The sequence below is a fragment of the Coffea arabica genome, chromosome 8c, assembly GCF_036785885.1.
Source record: "Coffea arabica cultivar ET-39 chromosome 8c, Coffea Arabica ET-39 HiFi, whole genome shotgun sequence".
Lineage (NCBI taxonomy): Eukaryota > Viridiplantae > Streptophyta > Magnoliopsida > Gentianales > Rubiaceae > Coffea > Coffea arabica.
The window spans coordinates 35,421,296-35,442,885 of record NC_092325.1 but is presented as its reverse complement, the minus strand read 5'-3'; the positions used below and the strand labels follow the sequence as shown (position 1 = coordinate 35,442,885).

At 36.5% G+C, this 21,590-nt stretch overlaps 5 protein-coding genes and 1 long non-coding RNA gene across 6 annotated transcripts; 3 read left to right on the top strand and 3 right to left on the bottom strand.

Annotated features, from left to right (window-relative positions):
* The first annotated feature begins 448 nt into the window (after positions 1–448).
* Positions 449–4,507, top strand: LOC140013519 (uncharacterized). The gene is made up of 7 exons (XM_072062823.1): positions 449–689; positions 1,094–1,174; positions 1,257–1,328; positions 1,575–2,342; positions 2,427–2,486; positions 2,578–2,961; positions 3,885–4,507. Exons 1-7 carry the CDS (start codon positions 449–451, stop codon positions 4,505–4,507), a joined length of 2,229 nt encoding a protein of 742 aa, XP_071918924.1.
* A 189-nt stretch (positions 4,508–4,696) lies between these two features.
* LOC113706016 (uncharacterized) lies at positions 4,697–6,151 on the top strand. The gene has a single exon (XM_027227914.1). It carries the CDS (start codon positions 4,697–4,699, stop codon positions 6,149–6,151), a length of 1,455 nt encoding a protein of 484 aa, XP_027083715.1.
* A 3,169-nt stretch (positions 6,152–9,320) lies between these two features.
* LOC140013518 (replication protein A 70 kDa DNA-binding subunit D-like) lies at positions 9,321–11,445 on the top strand. Its single transcript, XM_072062822.1, has 6 exons — positions 9,321–9,573; positions 9,646–9,730; positions 10,236–10,365; positions 10,435–10,592; positions 11,012–11,132; positions 11,230–11,445. The coding sequence occupies exons 1-6, from the start codon at positions 9,321–9,323 to the stop codon at positions 11,443–11,445; spliced, it is 963 nt and encodes a 320-aa protein (XP_071918923.1).
* Positions 11,446–12,847: 1,402 nt separating this feature from the next.
* LOC140013326 (uncharacterized) lies at positions 12,848–14,449 on the bottom strand. The gene is made up of 2 exons (XR_011820413.1): positions 14,258–14,449; positions 12,848–12,915 (listed from the first exon to the last, which is right to left on the bottom strand). It is a non-coding gene; the product is annotated as an uncharacterized lncRNA (long non-coding RNA).
* A 2,049-nt stretch (positions 14,450–16,498) lies between these two features.
* On the bottom strand, positions 16,499–19,120 carry LOC113706015 (uncharacterized). Its single transcript, XM_027227912.2, has 5 exons — positions 18,201–19,120; positions 17,564–17,764; positions 17,362–17,449; positions 17,067–17,271; positions 16,499–16,908 (listed from the first exon to the last, which is right to left on the bottom strand). The coding sequence occupies exons 1-5, from the start codon at positions 19,118–19,120 to the stop codon at positions 16,499–16,501; spliced, it is 1,824 nt and encodes a 607-aa protein (XP_027083713.2).
* Positions 19,121–19,189: 69 nt separating this feature from the next.
* Positions 19,190–20,206, bottom strand: LOC140013517 (uncharacterized). Its single transcript, XM_072062821.1, has one exon. It carries the CDS (start codon positions 20,204–20,206, stop codon positions 19,190–19,192), a length of 1,017 nt encoding a protein of 338 aa, XP_071918922.1.
* Positions 20,207–21,590: the final 1,384 nt, after the last annotated feature.

The window sequence follows — 21,590 nt, the reverse complement described above, 5'->3', positions numbered from 1 at the left end:
TAAACTATTGCATAAGAAAATCCACCACAGCCCTTACTCCCAACCGTTCAGAACTCTCACTGAATCTGACTCTAAAGGACCCAGCCTATCCCAACGTGCACTTTCCTACTTACCCTTTGGTCTAGACAACATGTACTTAATTATTTCTGAAGAGACCAAATAAATGCAAAGGATATGAAGGGAATGAAAAGGCATAGGCCAGATTAGATGTCTTGGCTACATATGTGATTTACTACTGCACTTGATACATATCTGTTGATTGTTATGCTTGAACATTTAGAAATCTGATTTATCTGTGGGATCTTGTGCCTTGATTGTTATTTAGGATAGTGAATTCCTAAATAATATATGATGTCGGACATTTTCGCTGTTATTATTAATACCTTTATTATAAAAGACGTTTCACCCCCAGGAAAACCTTTAGGATGTATAATTATCGTGGTCTAAAATGACTATACCAAGTAAACATAACAAGTTGCAAGAGCAAAAGCGACGGCGAAATGAGAGAGCAAGGGCTAAATATGCATCGTTGCCTGAAGAAGGAAAAGAGCGACAGCGACAAAAAAGCCGAGATGCTTATAAGAGAAGAAAACAACAGGCCTGTGAGGATGAAGCTAGCAGGTTGTTATTACAGCAACCTTTAGAAGTGAACGATGGAGGCCAACAGAATAGTAGCCTTTGTTATACAAGTAGATGACTTTAAATAAAAAGAGATAATCCCTAAGATACGTTTGACCAGGCCGACAAATTTTAATACATCATTTTTTAGATGCGCATGACCCTTGTGAAACAAGCTGCAAACAAACATCCCATGAAACTGAGACTCCGAACAACTGCCCAGGTTTGCAGATTGTAATTTGGATCAATTCCAGCACTAAACGAAACCTAAATGTATTATTAAAAGCCAAGGCTGATGTGTTATACATACATATATAGGCGCAGCCCCAAATGTTTGCTGTCAGCCCCCAGCCGACATGGAGACACACAAAAAAGCTCAGGTTGATCCACAGTTAATAACTTAAAAGCTTTAGTCTAATTCCAACTTATATTTCCCATATCCTATGTTAATCATATTCAAAATTGACACTTATAGATCAACCACTGATATGCAGTAGCTGTACTGCCCTGTTGACAGATGCTATCAATGATTTACCAAGCGTGACTATAGCCGAAGGTAACACTCTAATAGAAAGTAGTCACCTATTCTATGATAGATTACATTCTAAAACAGTAATCACTTGCAATTGTTGATTTAGGATCTTCATCTTCATTGGCTGTGAACACTCAGAAACCCTCCACTCGGATGAAGATATTGAACCAAATGACAGGTTAAAATTTTCAGATATAGAAAGCTCCCCGAATTTTATACATATCCCCAGAAAACTAAACATTAATAAGAATGAGTTGTTTCTAACTATATCAAAATTATTGATTAGTGCCAGCTTCTGCAACGAACAAAGAAACTACAAAAAAAAAGTGGTCTGGACGGCATAAACAAGGTAAATAAACATTTAAGAAAAGTGTTTCTAAATTCGCTTAATATACGTGCCTAAATCAAATTTTATCAAATGTAGGCAGCTCTATGACTAAAGGAACTGAATTGTTATCCTCCGTTATCTTAGAAGCTGATACTTTACCTGAAGTAGATGACTGTAAGTATTGCGGGGCAAAAAAATTCTTTTCAGAGACTGCTAATTTTTGCTGCTCAGATGGAGAGGTAGTGTTGAAAGAAAATAAGCTTTCAGACATGTTGATTGAATTATTTACGGGGCAAACTGAAGAAGCCTTGTGTTTTAGGACATACGTACGAACCTATAACAACATGTTTGCCTTTACGTCATTTGGGGTTCACTATGACAAGTCATTATGTAAGAGGACAAATGGGATATATACATTCAAGATACAGGGACAGACTTATCACTACATTAATCAACTTTTACCTCATGGAGGATCGGGGATGTTCTTACAACTATATTTCCATGACACTGAACATGAGCTTGTGAACCGAATGGCATTTTCTGCAAAACTCAGCGAGGCCGTGGTCTTAAAGCTCATAGAAGTGATGAAAAATAACCCATATGCTTGCTTCTTCCGTAGTCTGCGTCATGTCCCTAATTTAGAATCCCATCAAATAGTTCTCAAAACCCATTGTGATAGTGATCAAAGGGTGTTTAACAAGCCAACTGTATCTCAAGTAGCAGCGCTTTGGGTAGAGGGTGAAGGTGCGGAGCAAACATATTCAAGGCATATTATAGTATACACTAATGGTGGAGAAAGCCGTAGAGTTCAATACTACTATGGTTGTTACGATCCTTTGCAGTACCCTCTATTATTTCCCCTAGGTGAGACAGGGTGGCAACCAGGAATTAAGAGATCGGGGACTGGGAACCCAAAAAAATGAAAGAGATGTACTAAACATTACACAGATAATGCAACTTTACACAATTTCAGATCTGCCAATGAAGTGATACAATCTGAGGAACAAGGTCAGCAAAATAGCCAAGATTAAAATTTTATCTATTACCCCTACGTTTCAAGCAAGTAACTAAAGGTAACTTTTGTCATTTTATGCATCAGCTTTCAGCCAATTTGAAGACTCAAAAAAATATGTGTCGATGAGGGAATATTATGCATATAGGTTTCAGATGAGAAAACAAAATACACCTGGTATTTTGAACACTGCTCGAGCATTCCAACAATATGTAGTCGACATGTACGTGAAAATAGAAACACAAAGACTCGACTTCCATAGGAAGAGACAGAAATTAATAAGAACTAAACAGCTCCAAGAAGTAATGGACTCTGTTGTTGAAGGGGAGGCTAAGGGTTCGAATGTTGGCCAACGAGTGATCTTGCCTGCTTCATTTATAGGAAGACCTCGAGTTATGAAAAGGCGTTATGTTGATGCCATGAGTTTGGTACAAAAGTATGGAAATCCTGACCTCTTTTTGACAATGACTTGTAATCCTTCATGGCCAAAAATCAAAAAAAAATATGCTGCCAACAGATGAATCACAACAGCTCCAAGAAGTAATGGACTCTGTTGTTGAAGGGGAGGCTAAGGGTTCGAATGTTGGCCAATGAGTGATCTTGTCTGCTTCATTTATAGGAGGACCTCGAGATATGAAAAGGCGTTATGTTGACGCCATGAGTTTGGTACAAAAGTATGGAAAAGCCTGACCTCTTTTTGACAATGACTTGTAATCCTTCATGGCCAGAAATCAAAAAAAATATGCTGCCAACAGATGAATCACAAAATAGAGTTGATCTATGTGCTAGAGTGTTCCATGCAAAACTTGAATTACTGAAAGAGGAGCTCTTTAAAAAAGAAATCTTTGGAAAAGTTGCAGCTTATACCTATGTTGTAGAATTCCAAAAACGTGGATTACCCCATGCTCATTTCCTTATCATTTTACACCCTGCTTCAAAACTTTACTCAATGGAATCATATGATCAAATTGTATCTGCTGAATTACCTGATCCGGTGGAACAGAAACATTTATTTAAAATGGTCTGGAAATATATGATACATGGCCCATGTGGTGACAAAAAACCTGAAAATATTTGTATGCAAGAAACTACCACCAAAAAATGTAAGAACAAATATCCTAAAGATTGGGCAGAGAAGACATTGCATGGGGAAAACACTTATCCAACTTATAGACGACGAAATAATGGAAGAAAAGTCTTTGTATGAGGTCATGAGTTGGACAATAGATGGGTTGTTCCATACAATGGATATCTTCTAGCAAAATTTAATTGCCACATTAATGTAGAAATCTGCTCAACAATAAAAGTGGTGAAATATACATACAAATACATATACAAGGGTCATGACAAAATTCATTTCTTTGTTAATTCTGAAGCTAAATCTTCTGAAATAGATGAAATCAAAGAGTACCAGGCAGCAAGGTGGGTTTCCCCGATAGAGGCAATTTGGCGAATTTATAGGTTTCCCTTGTTTGATATACATCCTGCAGTCATCCATCTTCAACTCCACTTAGAAAATTATCAATCATTAACTTTTAAAGATGATGATGGTCTCCGAGATTTGATGAAAAACAAGCATGCAAAAATGAGTATGTTGACTAAGTTTTTTAGAATGAATGCTACTGATGAAACAGCAAAGAAGCTAAAATGCACCTACAAAGAATTTCCTGAATACTTTGTATGGTACCCTGGGAAAAAGTTGTGGGACGTCATAAAACAAAGAGACTGCATTGGGAGAATAGTGACTGCAAACCCAATAGTGGGAGAGCGATATTTCTTAAGGCTGCTGTTGCTAAATGTGAAAGGGCCTAAGTCATTTGCTGACCTGAAATCATTCAATGGAGTTTGTGTGAACACATTTAGAGAGGCTGCAATCATGAGGGGTTTATTTGAGTCAAACAATCCTCAAGAGCAGTGTCTAGAAGAGGCAGCCTTGTTTCACATGCCTTACAGTTTTAGGAGGTTATTTGCTACATTATTAGTCTATTTCCCTCCTGCTGATGCTAGATCATTATGATTGAAGTTTAAAGGCTCCATGTCAGAGGATTTTGCTAGATTACCCTACCTATCTGCTGAGGAAAAGGAGCATAGGGTCCTTCATGAAATCAACAAATTTTTAGAGTCAATGGGAAAGAACATCAATACATATGCTTTAGTTCATAGAGTGCTGAAGTTTGATCAGGTTGGAAAAGGTACATGAGATACAATGAGTGAAATGAGTATAAAAGTCACAGAAAATGATATATCTGCAATATCATTATTAAATAAGGAGCAGAAAGCAGCATTTAATTTGATTATTGAAGCTGTCTTTGTGAAAAGTAAGGGTTGCTTTTTCGTTGATGGCCCTGGGGGAACAGGGAAAACATTTCTATATAGAGCATTATTAGCAGAAGTGAGGTCAAAAGGATACATAGCATTAGCCACTGCTTCATGTGGAGTTGCAGCAGCTATACTTCCAGGAGATCGAACTGCACATTCCCGTTTCAAAATTCCGCTAGACATGAACCCAAATAAGATGTGCAAAGTGAGTAAACAAAGTTCATTAGCAAAGTTACTCCAACGAGCAAAATTAATAATTTGGGATGAAGCACCGATGACACATAAAGCTGGAATTGAGGGAGTTGATAAATTATTCAGGGATCTAATAGACAGCTCTGAGATTTTTGGATCAAAGGTCATTGTTTTTGGAGGAGATTTCAGACAAGTATTACCAATTGTTATTAGAGGGTCAAAATCTGATTTTGTTCAGTCCAATTTAATAACATCTTATATCTGGCCTGAACTCCAAAAGATACAATTGAAAGAAAATATGAGAGCAAAATCAGACCCCAATTTTATAGAATATCTTCTTCGTCTCGGCAATGGAACTGAACCAGTTATATATGATGAAAATGTTGAGATTCCTGCAAAAATGCTTATCAGATATACCACTGAAGAAGAATCTTTAACTGCTCTAATCAACATAGTGTATCTAGATTTTTCAATTTTTGCTGGCAGCAATTATTCAGGAATCAATAGAGCTATCCTCACTACAAAAAATGATTTCGTAGATGTGATCAATGATACCTTGATCCAAAACTTCCTAGGAGATTCTTTTGATTATATCAGCCGTGACACATGCTTAGATCCTTCTCAACAAACAATTCTGGAAGATTTCATAAACAGCCTCATGCCTAATGGTTTACCTCCACATCGATTAACTCTAAAGCAAAATACACCAATTATGCTGCTTCGGAACATTGATCCACCTGAGGGACTACGTAATGGCACTAGACTTGTATGTAGATCATTAAAATCTAATGTAATAGATGCTATTATAAGCTCAGGCGAATTCAGTGGAAAACAAGTCTTTCTCCATAGGATTTGCTTTAGTGTTGAAGATGATCCAAATTGTCCAATCTCTTTTGAAAGGATACAATTTCCTGTAAGGCTTTGTTTTGCAATGACTATTAACAAAGCTCAGGGACAAACTTTAGACTTTGTTGGTATTTATCTTCGTGAGCCTGTATTTTCACATGGCCAGCTTTATGTTGCCATTTCAAGAGCTAAAAATAGCAATTCTGTCAAGATCCTTATACGTCCTCCTATACATGATATTACCTTGGACAGTTTGACTGCAAATATAGTCTACCAAGAAGTTTTGCACTTAGCTAATGCATAGTCTTATTAAACATATTATTTAAATGCACCTGCTGTATATACATCATGCCCCAATATTATACTAACATAGTTATTTTCCCAGCTATTTGCAGCAATACTGCAGAGAAAAATGGACAGCAACTTGGTTCAGTTCTATGAGATCAGCCCAGAGTAAAGTGATTGGATTACAATTGGCCAAGTCCTGGAGAAGCAAAAACCTCAAACTTCAAGGAAAGGAACTACATATCAGAAACTGGTCTTTGTTGATGCTGAGGTAATAGTTAGGCATCTACAATTATTTACTTTTATGTTACTCTGTCCTGTTCACAATTTCATTTCTAGATACCAATAACCCAAGATTTTAGCTTACAATCATAAAACTAATTTTGATTTGCTGTATAATGGATCTCACTCTAGAATTTGTTCAGCCTTATCGTACACAAACAGTAGCAAAAAACCCAAAAACTCCATGCTCAAGTTCTTCAGTTTATGTAGCTCCTGCTATGACCTTTCTAATTATTCATTTTCCCTTTTCCATACTCAAATGTGTTTTAATTAAAAATGCTAAGTCAGGTGCTTAACTTCAAGACTTCCTGAAATATCATCATAATAATAGCTGCCAAAATTATCCCTTTTGTGACCATCCCCAGATCTAACTTCCTACTGTGATTTTATCCCAATGAACATATAGTTTGTTTTCCCCCCTTTGATTACGAGTTTTAGAACCTTTTTGCTGTTGTACATTCCTTATCATTAAATTCTGCTTCCACCATTAATTGATGTGTAAGATTTTGTCTGCTGGATCAGAAGAATACGTAACTGAAATAAATAAAGCACCGAGTTAAAGGCTAAAAAAAAGAAAAGGGATCACAATCTCAGTTCCCGCAATTTTGCTGTTATACCTTTATGTTATGCTTCATATATACTACCACTTTCTCATGTAACTGGAAGCAGTTTTGATATTCAAAGCTGCTTTTTGGTAGTACAAGAAAAGGGTCTGAAAATGCCCATAGGAAGTTGTAGGCTTGTAGCTACCATATGGGACAAGAGAAGATACAGACACAGTAGGGAAGCGGTGGGGGGGAATCAGGATAAGGGCATTATGGATTTAGGAGGACGCATAGGGAAAACTATATAGCCAACTATCGTAGCACCAATTTTTCCCCACTTTGGTTTAAAAAAAAGTAAAACTCTTGAAGTAGGGAATTTTTTTCCTAATGTCTATTGACAGTGATGGAATCCAGTGATTGCAATAGGTTATTAGTCATTTAGTACAAGGCCATAAATGTGCTTAAATACATAGACATTACCAAAGGCTATAAATTCCCCTAAAGTATCAAAAAAGGCTGGTGTACGATTGGGTAAGGCTGGCCAACCTCACACTCAATTCTGTAGTGGGCAGCCTTTTCTTGCCTCTGCCCTTATCCAACTCTCAGTCGTAGTTAGTAGTAGTTAATAAAAGACTTTGCATTAAAACGGATTAAGGCCAGCCATGAAATGAAATGAATTATAGTTTCTTTTTGTGTCTAGGAGAAAGTGCTAATGCAGTGAAAAGCATTTGGTTGGCTCATGCTGCATTGACATTTGTGTTATGTGTGTACGTGTGTTTTAGTTTGATCCATCACTACTGGGCCTACTGTGGATATATGTGTACTATCTCGACTATTAGTTACTCTTCATTCTTCAATGCTCCTGGGTTGTTGGATTATTTGCTGAGATGATTGTTCAGTCAACTTCTTAATTAGGCATTAGCTTCATAGAGATGGAGAAATTTCACACTATCATCAAGAAAGACTTCAGTTTGGGATTATAGCGTTGCTCATATGATAGCACAACATATACCGGGACAAATGAATAGGGTCACATGATCAAATTTATTTTTAAAAAAAAATGATTCCCAACGTTTAGATTTTTTATTTTTTACCTATTGGTAAATGAGGTTACTATGAATTTTCATAAAAATGTGGTGGGAATTATATGTGGGGGGGGGGAACAGGGGGATTGAAGGATAGATCGATCTTCTCAACTTTTGATCAGCAACATACCCTTTATATGGATGGAGACATCACAATAGGTTTAGATCAGCCACTATTGGTGCCTTGGCTTTCATTGCTCTGCCCTTATATCTTGATCTCAATAATCTTTTTTCTTCGCCTCTCCTGCAATAGTATTATACTGTTATCCTTGTTATTAGGTTGATAGAATGCAATCAGAAAATGAATCATAGATATAATCAACATAATAGTCAATGAACTTATTTGCAATCTTTTAGATGCATAATGATTAAATCTAACGTTGAGATACAAAACACAAAGAACACGTCCTGGGATGCTAAAATTAACACAGGGAAGGGGACTGAAAGAAGTACTGGGCTTGAACGAATCCATATCTCGAAGATAAGTTCTATTTGGTAAATAGTCGAGAAGGATGCTGGGTTAGTAGTAGTGTAACCAAGTTTGGGTCTATGCCTGACTCCAAGAGCAATATTTTCTTCTGCTGACCTTCTACCACTTATTTACTACAGCTTATCACTTTTCCAAGATACTTGTTTGGTCATATTGCTTGGGTAGAATAAAAAGCTTAAACTTGGTTATGCTGTAGTTTCATTAACCAAGTCCATGAACATAGCTATAACTTGTGTTCACCATCAAACACCTAATCCCTCAACACTGGCAAAATCAGCTTCCCTCACAGGCGCTTATAAGGTAATTGGATATTGAATGGGAAGACCAAAAGCGATGTAGGTAGAGAATTGGCCAGTTGGTGCCAACTACTCTACTGCCCTATTGAGTGCATTTCGCCATAAAGCTAATTCGCAACTGAACGACCATGGAATTCACGCTAATTCAGCCTGCACTTTTATCACATCACTTTTCCTTCACTTTGTTTTTAAATAGGCAGTATTTGTAAGACTCCTAAATACTTTGTCTCCTGTAAACTACATGTGACGCAATGCCGGCCATTGTACTTTCTACAGAGGCTCTTAAAAATAACTAACCTTTGACATTCTACTCTTTTCTGCACATCCCCTATTTGTCCACTATTCCATTCTTTCCATGGATTTGTAATTGTTGCAAATGATCAGCTAAGTAATTTGGCCTTGTGCATAGACTTTGAACTGATATGTTCCACTACACCATAACCATTCACAAATGAAAACTTTTCTATTTCAGAGAAGAAAAGCACAAGCAATGATATACGGTGGTGACATCCATTTTTTCAAGAGACATTTCCAGCCATTTCGTCGATACTATATCTCCAGTGCAAAACTTGAGACAGTCCAGCCCAGATATAGTACTTATAGCAATGAATACTGCTGGGTTATTGACAATTCAACCGTTGTGCAGCAAGTTCATGAATCGGAGCCTCCGATGCTACCAGATATCTTCAACTTCAAACCGTATGGCAGAATCTATGAGCACATTGACACAGATGAAGAAATAGGTAATATTTGCCCCCTCTCATATTATTTTATAATACATTCATCCGAATAGACAACCTATCTCTACTACACAGATCTACTTGGAGTTGCTATACATGTTAACCCAAGGGCCATGAGGGGACCAACACCTACCAGAGAAATAATCATAGTCGATGAAAGGTACATATTACATCCATCCAATTAAACAAAATAACATTTGATTTTAAATAAACATGGCTAACTTGTACATGTAGCTCCCAACCTCTTGTCTTGATGCTTTGGGGTGAGCATGAATTTGATAAGGGCCAACAAATAGCTGACATGATCCACACACAACCAATCATTGTTGGTCTAAGAATTAAAGCAACCTCCTATCATAGTAAGTCTATGCATTTGACTACAGTAATGCTTCTGATTCTCACTATTACATACTGTTGAATATGTTAACCCCATATTCACCCCAAATATTAATGAAATAAAACTATTCTCTGTGACACATAGCTTTGAACCTATCAACCAAGTTTGCAACTTGTATCTTGATCAATCCTCCGACTGCTCAAGCAAATGCGCTTCGTACTTGGTAATGTCAACCTCTAACATCCAGCATAAACTAATAAATGACCTATTCTTAAAGATCAAACTTTACATCATACCTCCATTACCTAATACATTTTGCCACTTGCAGGTCAAGCAAAAATCAAGAAGCATTCCTGAAATTCATTGCAGAACGAACATATGCAGATCGCTTAAACCTCATCCCAGCTCCAGTCGATGATAGAGTTGTCACTATCAAAAGCTTGACAACTACAAATACGGTAACCATATAATCTGCAATACTCATGCAATTTAAAAACCATCTAAATAGCTGTACACCAATTGAACAGAAGCGACCATACTGGATAAGGGGAATACCAAACCTACTTGACCGGAGCCAGAAAATGTGGTACAATGCATGCCCTATCTGCTACAAGTACCTTAGAGCACGGCCGAACTTGGAATTTGACTGCACGTCATGCCACAAATGCATTCGTGTCAGCCCAAGGTATATATACTATTCTGCACAGTTACCTTCTTCCAACTTCATCATTTAAAATCACCAGCAAACGAACAGCAAAAAATAGCCCAAATGAATTACAACAATGATGGATGAGTTCTGTAATAAGTTTCACTTTTTTGCTCTTATCATCCAATCTTGATTAGTGGACTCATTTTAGTTTCACTGAAATGGATTGAGGGTTTTCTAAGTTATGCAGACTTACAGAGAAAGAGTTTTGTTAAGCCTACATTTTGTTAATCCGCTGCTTTTGAGGGACTCATTTTGTTATTCATAGTACTCATTTATAATGTGGATCTGAAGTTACTGCACTTATACTGGAGAAATTGTGCACAATATGTCCTCATGTTCCATATTACAGTAGTTTAAGTGGATCCTTCATATCTTTTTCCCCCTTATGTAAACAGGTGCAGACTGACGGTACAACTTATAGATCACACCGGCTCAATCACCCTTGATCTCAATGGCAATGATGCTGAGCAACTGCTACCTTTCACTATCGTTGAAATCCAAAAGCAAGAGATACAGGTACAAAGACAAATGGCCCCTTAACCACAACTCAAACTCACTAAATTAATCCATTATTCGCTTATCTTTACATTTTCATAATCCATTACAAAACAAGCTGGACTATACCACCATTGAGGATTTTATCAAACAAAACAACCTGGTCTGTTTGGTAAAGAAGACTCAAAATACGTACAATTCAGCTGCTGCAGCCAAATACATTGCTATCATTGCTCATATCAGGAACTCAACTCCTGAAGAGCTTGTTGTCATATCAAAGTACACTACCAACTATGCAACCACATCAGCATCCTGGAACAACAAGCTTAGCTGAAGTAGCAGAAAAAACAGGCCGCATCTCTCAAGGAACTGCAATAGATATCGCAATGACAGAAATGGAGACGAGGAAAAGAGCTGGCCCAGCCAATTTGGAGAACTCATCTTCCACAAAGTCCAGCGAAGGAACCAGTGATGCATCACCTGCACAACAAGAGGACGGAACCACCAAGAAGCAACACAACTGAGAACTTAAGGCTGCCCTATTAAACTATCTAAACTCGTCTACTACTACTACTACTATAACTAAATAAGGGACTCCATAGAGCCATAACTACAGCATTTACTCTCTTTCTGCACTCCAATCTTCCCTTCATGGACTATTACTACTGTTCTCATTCTCCTACTTTATGGATTTCTTTATGGACTATATGTGGTTTGCAATGGTAACTGCTTCTCATTATTTGATGGCTATATCATCTTGCAATGCACTATTGTTTACTTCACAAATCAACCTCCTTCCCCACAGGCACCAAACACCCGCGCGATACGCGGGCACTTCCCCCCCAGTATTATGCATAAGACTCACATGAATGATAATAAAATATCACACTCTTGTTGTAAGCTTGACAACTATTTAATTGTCACTACAAGAAAATTGTTCATCAGTGATAACACAAAGTCATTACAGAACATACAAATATTGTCACAAATACCTTTTATTGACGACTTTTTGATCGTCACAAAGTCGTCACTAAATCCCCGTCTGTAAAAGTAAACAGTGACAACCTAAAATTTCGTCACTAAATAGTTCTCATAAGTGACGACTTTAAGTAGAGCATTTTTGACAAAAAATCAAGTCGTCAATAAAACACTTCCGGATTGTTGTCACTAATGACAACTATTTAGTGACGACATTTCAGGTCGTCACTAAATAGTTGTCATTAGTGACAATAATCCGGAAGTGTTTTATTGACGAATTGACCTTTTGTCAAAAATGCTCTACTTAAGGTCGTCACTAAAAAGCACCGAAAGCCATTGTATATAACTATTTTACTGATAACAATTGTCGTCACAAATGTAGCTTAGATTTAGTGACAGTTTCTGTTGTGACAAGGAGTTTTTATTTTTTATTTTGTGACAACTTTTTTTTGTCATTAGATAATTTCTCAATAGCTTAATAGTCATAATTTGGCCTGTAATCATTGCTAAATCATTGATTTTAAACAAACCATACAAATAAACATGAACAATTGATAACCAAAAGTATTTGCATTAGATTACATGGTAATAATATAGCATTCTCAAATGCCAAATTCAAGTGTACATTACCCAACTAATGCCTACAAAAATAACATTTGTCCAAAATATCACTTGTACATAAGATACAAGTACAAAAGTAATCACAGTTTAAGAAATTGAAAAACATCTAAATGAACCACTCCATGAGCAAAAGGCAATTTTGTCTTCAACGTTCTTCAACCATAACCATAGATATCTTCCAAAAGCTAGTATGAATAGCATTTATCTGTCATAAAAGAGTAAAAGAAGTAGGTAAGGGGAGGAGTACAGTAATAAAGAACAAGTAATGAGACTTAGATTATTAAGACAAAAATTACAATTCATTAAGAATCTCATATAATTTGGGGCCACATATTACAACACCAGCAAGAAATTAGAAATCACAGTCTAATCTATACAAATACAACACTGCATAAGCTCAACTAAAGAGCTCTCTAAAACAATTTTTTTTATTTTCTTTCTTCTTCTTTAAATAGCTCAGCTTATTGAACAATTAAATTGGACTCCCACAGTAATTATTGTTTAATCTTTATACTTTTGGTTGTTTATATATTAAAACACAGAAAGCAACTTATTGTACGAGGTGTGAATACAGGAGATACTAGCCCTCTTTGATTTTAGGAGTTTATGCTTCATAAATCATGAAAGAAACGATGCTTCTGTAGGATTAAACTGTGCAAAGAGAATGAGTTATTTGCCTCACAATGTGAAAGTGAAGACCATCTAAACAGGTGAAACCAATCAAAGTTCACAAACGCCCCCTTTGCATTATATTCATTTCTTTCAAGTCACTACATAGGCAAAAAGAAGATTGCTATCCATGCATGGTCTGTCGCTTGTACTTGGAAATAATATACTATTGCAGATGAACAATCAGATTTTTACCTCTCTATTGATAAACTAATAGCACTATATACATGATACCTAGATATTTCCCAAAGAATAAGTTCAGATAACAATGATGCATAACATCAGCCCCAAAATATGTTATTACACAACCATCAGCCCCATAACCATAACAATAAACTACATAATCATAACAAAAAATAGTCCACAATGATGGATAACATTAGCCCCAAAAAATGTTATTACCAGCTATTACCAAAAAACAGTCCACAATGACTACAAGTTACCAAAAACTACACATCAGCCATAACCATAACCATAAACTACACAATCATAACAAAAAACAGTCCACAATGATGCATAACATCAGCCCCAAAAAATGCTATTACCAGCTATTACCAAAAAACAGTCCACGGTGACCACAAGTTACCAAAAACTACAAATCAGCCATAATCATAACCATAAACTACACAACTATAACAAAAAATAGTCCACAATGATGCATAACATCAGCCCCAAAAAATGCTATTACCAAAAAATAGTCCACAGTGACCACAAGTTACCCAAAAACAGGTCACATCAGCCCCAAAAAATGCTATTATCAAAAACAGTCCACAATGATGCATAACATCAGCCCCAAAATCAATAAGTTAAAGGATCAGAATAGCAACAGTTCACATTAGTATTGTAATTCAATTATTCGTATGAGAAGGATGCATTACCAGCTATTACTACCAGATGCATTTCCATTGCCTTGGTTCTTGGACTGCAATTCTGCTCGTAAAGCCTTAAGGAGTTCCTGCATTTCAAGCTGCTAGTTTTGCATTTCAGCTTGTTGATTCTCAAGCCTTTGCATCAGCTGCTGTTGAGATTGGACTTGAACTTCCAATTCAACTGATCGTTTCTCAGCTTGTTCTGCCTTTTTCTTGAATTCTTCTATCTCTGCAAGTTTTTGTGTAATTAAACTAGCCTTGGAGGGGCCACGACCATGTACATATCCAGTTATACGCCCAGTCACCTCAATACAGATGTCTTCTTCGGTTTGATTTACACCACTAGATTAAGCTTCTAGCTGTAAGTCCTTCATTTTGCTCTACAATCACAGGTTTGCTATTATTGATATATGCATAAGAGACATGAAGCATTGGTATTAAGTTGAAAGTGATATTTTTCTTACCAGTTTTTCAGCTGATGTCTCGTCAACCATAGCATTCTTCTTTCGACAAAAATGTGTCATGTCATAAAGTTCAATTGGTCCAACTGTCCTTCCCTCCTTAGCTTCCTATTAGCAAAACAGGTTAAATAACCCAACCACACATCATAAATGAACTACTTTACACGTTTACTGACCCCGGTCATCCTTATGACGTAAAAATGATTTTGTTCCAGCTGTATGGGCAGTTTGCTGCTTTGATCTGTTCAGCTTATTTCACTCACTTAAGGCCTACAATTGTCAATTCTATCTCAGATCTAGATAAAAAAGAGACATTGGCAAAGTATATAGCAAATTAACAAGTATGTGCTACACATACCTTGAATTCTGGACTACAATAGTAATCGCAAAGGTAAATCCAATCTGATTCTTTCACATATTTTGGTCGACGTGCAAGAGCTTCCTCCTTAGAGCCACATTTTTTGAATAGCATGTGAAAATTATAATGTCGACTTCTATATTGTGAATTTAATTGCTTAATTAAAGCTGGTTTCACATGCTTTCCTCCATCATAAGTGAAACTATTCTGAATTAAAAATAGAAAGACATATCAAAATCAGAAAAAATTAAGGGACTAATTTAAATTGCGTCTAGAAAACCAAAAAAATACTATGATAGCAGATTCTTACATTAGTAATTCTTAGCAGTTGATCTCTATCATCTTTAGGAAGCTTGCCCCATTTAGGTGCTTTCCACTTGCCATACTTTCGAATAACGCAGCTTGCCTCTGAAATGTATCGTTGAGCACCTTCTCCAACTAGTCTTCCACTTATTTCAGAAACAGTAATGTTCACCTTTTTTTCAGCTTTCTTTTCATTTGATAGTGCAATATTACGCGTATATTCTCTTTTTCTTTTTAACGTCACTTGGTCTAGTAGATACAAAGTAAACAAGACCATAAGTGCTAACAATAGCAACCATGGCAGTAATTAGTTAATTAGAGTAGAATTACACGTAAAACTGACATACCTGAACCGTTTGACTCAAGGTCTTGCATACTTTCAGTTTCATTGCTTTCACAACCAATAGCTTGATTAGATCCAACATGCTGTGAAGTAGGAGTTCCATCAGTTTGCATCCCAGCAGCTTCTTGTGATGTCATTCCATTGCCTGAAGATTTTTCAGCAATCTGTCTACTCTCAGCTTGTATACCTGAATTTCTTGTAGCATTTTCTCTAGCAGAGGATGCACTAGGAATCTATAATCCAGCAATTCAAGCCACCATTATACAGCGACATGTAAAAGTTGAATCAATTGCTTTGTCATAAACCAGTTTATCTAAATGGCAGATTGAAAAAAATAATAACTAACCTCAGATTCATCAAATAGATGGATCCTAGAAGACTTTTTTGTTAATACAGGTTCAGTGACATTGCTTGTCTTGGGAATTGCACTATTTTTTGGTTCACTAGCTTGCTACAATAACATAAGAATGTGCTTATCAATAGTAACTAGTTTAGGATGATAATTGCTAGTTTAGGAAAAAAGAAAATATCTGAAAATGACTCTTGTTTCTTTACCTGGCAGCTTACATTTTCTTTAGTTTGCTCCACAATTCCTCGCCCAGCATCCCGACTTTGTCGTAAAGTAAATTTTCCCTTTTTCCCCGGTCCAGCCATCTATCTACATAATCATATAACGCAAGCACCACCAAAATCGTAAACAACACAAGCAGCCATGACAACATATCATAAATTACAGAAAAAATACAAGAAAAAATTTGATTAAGAAATTCAATGAACAACATTGTTTAATCTGATTCATAGTCATCGATTTGTACAAATTGTTCATTTTCATCCTCAGAATTGAATTGTTGCTCAATTTCCTCATTATTATCAATAAAATTGTCATCCAATTGCCTTGCACGGCTAGCTGACAATTCTATAAAAAACATAGCACCAGCCTCTATCCTTTCTTCAGTTTGCACATCTCCTCTCTTCAAACTGACCAACTCAAGATTTTCTTGTACACCAATCAAATCTTCATGATACTCTTCTTGGTATGCCTCTTCGTTATCAACCAAATCATCTTCATGCTTCTCAGGAACATCATAAGATGAGCGTGGACTAACTAACTCTACAACATGCCAATTACCTCCAAGCTTCATATCTTGAAGATAGAAAACTTGTTCAGCTTGGGATGCTAATATAAAAGGCTGGTCTGAGTACCATGTTTTTGACATGTTGATGCTAGTGATATTGCTCTGCTTGTCTACTTTGATTCCCGAATTATTCCTCAAGTCCACCAATCACATTTAAACACAACTACTCGATTTTGAGTAAATGAGTATTCAACCTCAACTATATCATTAATTATACCATAAAAGTATGTTTTTTTATCAGCATGCTCCCCCTTTACCATAACTCCACTATTTTGTGTCTTTCTTTCTCTTTCCCGAGCCTTAATGTGGAATCTAAATCCATTCACATTACAGCTAGCAAATGTATTGACTCGAAAATCAGGTCCTCTAGCCAAGGACAACAATTCATCAGTACATTCTCCACGTGTATGTGTATACATGACCTACATCAGCCATACCAGATTCTTTAATAGTTTACTAAAATAAAAAGTAAAGGAAATTGACAAGTTTTTAACATCTCTTCCAATACTTACACGTTCTTCAAACCACTTTGGAAACTCCGAGTCTAGCCTTTGCTGTACGCTCGATAAATTTTGCTTTTCAAGAATTTGTCTATGCTCCCTAAATTTGTAGTAGTAGAAGTAGTTACATATTCTATCAAATGACTTTAATTACAAGCAATAAAGAACATATTATAGAACACGACATAGATTTAGCATTAAAGTATATTATTACCTCAAGTAATCATCTACTTCTTCGCAATTTCTCAAGATGAACAGGTGTATTCTTTGCAATTCAACCTCACTTAGATAACCAATCAGCGCTGCCTCAAAGGGCCGAGCCAAGCTAGAAAATATAGATAATTTTCCAGCAGCTTCGTGTTTCTCCATATTTCGTTCCGTTTGATTAAACCTGGTCAGAACATCATGCAAATACCTGGAAATGAATGTAAGACATTCATCATCCAAGTAGCGCTTAGCTATACAGCCTTCAGGTCGTGCCCTATTATTCACATAGCCTTTGTATTGACCCATTTTTCTATCTAAAAAAAAATTCAGCCCGAGTTGTTAGAAAATAAGAAAATTGGAGGTAAATCAAATAGGCATTATTAAAAATAAGAGGCATGTACCTCTCAAATGGAAACATCCACCGGTATTGGGCCGGTCCAGCAATCTTGGATTCAGTGGGTAAATGGACCATTAAATGGACCATTACATTAAAGAAATTTGGAGGAAAAATTTTCTCAAGTTTGCATAGTATTAAAATAATATTTTTTTCCTGCATTTCCAGCTCATCTAGATAGAGAGTTCGAGAACAAATTTTTCGAAAAAAATTGCTGATCTCTACTAAAATTTGAGATACATTTTTTGACAGCATTCCTCTAGTTGCTAGTGGAAGAAGTCGTTGTATGAACACATAGTAGTCATGACTCTTCATTTCTAAAAGTTGACGCTCCTTGGTCTTCACACACTGAGGAATGTTCGAAGCAAAGCCATCCGGGAACTTGATAGTGCTCAAAAACTGGCAGAAATTCTTTTTCTCTAGGCGTGATAAAGTGTAACATGCAAGTGGCATAACTTTAGATGCGCCGCCTCCCGGTTGTAGATGCAACTCTTCCCTTAATCCCATTTCTTTTAAATCCTCCCTAGCCTGCCATGTGTCCTTAGTTCTCGAAGGGATATTCATTAATGTACCTACCAAAGATTCACATACATTCTTGACAATGTGCATAATATCCAAATTATGTCTAATTTTATTGGTACTCCAATATGGAAGTTCAAAGAATATGCTCATCTTCTTCCAATTTGAACTGTTCTGCACGCGTTTTCTTTTCTTCTGTTGCAGCAAATCAGGTGCCTTGCCAAACTCAACTTGCTCAATACGAAGAAGTTGTTGGAGGACTTCCTCACCTGATAGGGTCCTAGGAGGCTGTCTATGTTCTCTTTCTCCATTAAATTGCTTTTTTTCTCGACGCCATTTATGATCAATAGGCAGAAAACGGCGATGGCCCATGTAACAACATTTGTGACCATTATTAAGATATAGACTAGTCGTCTCATCTAAGCACACAGGACATGCCTTGTACCCTTTTGTACTCCATCCCGACAAATAGCCATATGCTGGAAAATCGTTTATTGTCCACAAAAGTGCTGCACGTAACATGAACTTCTCCTCCCTGAAGGCATCATATGTCTCCACACCAGTGGCAAATAACTCTTTTAACTCATCAACTAGTGGTCTAAAGAATATGTCAATGTCATTTCCAGGTGCTTTGGGACCAGGAATAATCATTGATAAGAAAAAAAATGGATTTTTTAAGCATTTCCAAGGAGGTAGATTGTAAGGAACAAGGATAACAGATCATATACTGTATGAATTGCTCATGGTTCCAAAGGGATTAAAGCCATCACTAGCAAGTCCTAGCCTCACATTTCTAGGATCTTCAGCGAAGGACTTGTGATTTCTATCAAAATCCTTCCAAGCTAATGAATCAGCAGGATGTCGCATCATGTTCTCATTATCTACACGTCTCTCCTTATGCCATCTCATATCCCGAGCAATCTCTTTGTTCACAAACAGTCTTTGCAGTCTTGGTTTTAATGGAAAATAACGCAACACCTTTCTAGGTATTTTGGAATTTGGAGATTTATACCGCGGTGCTTTACATTTTTCATTTGGACAATGATCAAGGCCTTTATTTTCATTCCAAAAGAGTGCGCAATCATTTTCACAGGCGTGGATCTTTTCACACTTCAGCCCCAACTCACGGATGAAATTTTTTGCCTCGTAATATGAACTGGGAATCAAAGCTGTAGGAAATACTTGATGCAAGAACTTCAGCAACATATCAGTAGATTTACAAGTCCACCGATTCATTGTTTTCAAGTGGAGGATATGAACAATAAACGAGAGTTTTGAATACTTTTCACAGCCCGGGTATAGAGATTTTTCAGGCTCCGATAATAATCTGGGAAACCTACTTGCTTCTCCTTCTTTCTCGGTACAAGCACCCGTATCAAGTTTCGGTGAATGTCTCCAACTCTTACCAAAGTTAGCAACTCCTACATCATTTAACAGCTCCTCCATACTGTCAAAGTCACTATCGTTGTCATTTATTTCTATGTCATCATTCTCATCATCAGATTCAAACCCTTCGCCATGATATATCCACCTAGTATAACTATCAACAATTCCTCGACACAAGTGATTGGCCATGACTTTCTTAGTTTGATCCTCAAAATTATTGCATACTTTGCAAGGACATGGCAGTTTACAATTAGGATCCTTGCCTAGAAAAGCAAACTTAATAAATTCATCAACTCCATCTAAATACTTGGGGTCTAGGTAGTTCTTAATAGACATCCAACTCCTGTCCATATTGTTGCAGCCATTTATCCTACCATAAAGAATATGACCGCCACATTATATAGAAAACAAATGCAATGTAATATGAACTAAATTTAAACTCCTCAAATACCAGCAATGGGATCCAAGGTGTAAAACACATTTTTAGCAAAAATCAACCATCTCAAGTACAAATGCATTAGTAAGGCAACAAACTAAATAGAATCTGCAGCCACAGTATACATGCAAAAGTTTGGCAAACAAAAGATAAAGCCATAACATGAATAATCAATTTCATAGGCTGATTTTGCTAGCTAACAGCACACTACATGTTCAAAAAACATAGGATCAGGCATCATATATTTGTAAAGGGAAGATGCCCAACGCAAAAATAATAGAAGAGTAAAGCACAAATATAAATTTCAAGCCTGAATAATGGTAAGAAGGAACAGTACTTGAAACTCAGACCACTCAATTGGTTTCCTTTTCCTACCAAGAACAGGAGTTGTTTGCAATCTTAGCACCGCTCCAGATGCAGTAGTATGTGCCTTTACAAGAACTTCCTTATATCTGGTCTGAAATGCAACTGGGAAAAAACGTCCAGTGCTTTTGTTACCAACCCTGTTTATCAAGAATATCCCCAATTATATGGTAAGCCACTAATGTAAGGACTTGAATACAAGGCATAGACCTTCTCCACCAGCCTCTTTAACATCCATTAAAGATAAATTTAGCATCTCCTTTTAACAAACTTAGAATCTGGAGTATCTTGAGGAAAAAGGGGACTTTGAGCATAATCAATTTACTAACAAGAAAGACAGGTTTTCAAATTGCTCATATCTTTTAAGGAATACGTGACTTTGAACTAAATATGAGAACATCCAATTTCAGGTTAGTGAAAGTCCTTAAAGCTTCCACTGATGGCTATGCGCTTTACAATTAGCCTGAAATTGACTCATCACAGTTTCTAATGTCCTACCTGAGGTCGGTCAAGTAAATTGAAAAACAAACCATAGCTAAATGAAATTGTGATCACCGGCTAAGATCAGAAAGTCATTTAGTGATGTGATAATATGTAGGACAGCCTGGATTAAAAATATTGTAGAATATGTATATCTAATATCTCCATAGAGTGGTTTAATAGTCTAGTGCCACTTAAATGTTAGAGTAATCAAACGAGGACCATTTATTCAAAAGCAAAACGTTAAACTTATTGTAGAAAAATTAGATTGTTAGCTTATCTATTTCTTCAGTGATTTTTAGAAAAGAACAAAAATTAGATTGCTGGTTCATTTTTTTTCTTGATCATCCTAACTGGTATTTTTGGGAAAAGAATAAATATATACACTGTTTAACATGCATACTTCTGAGAATTATACTTGAATAAAATATGACCGATTTGACTTTATCAATTTGT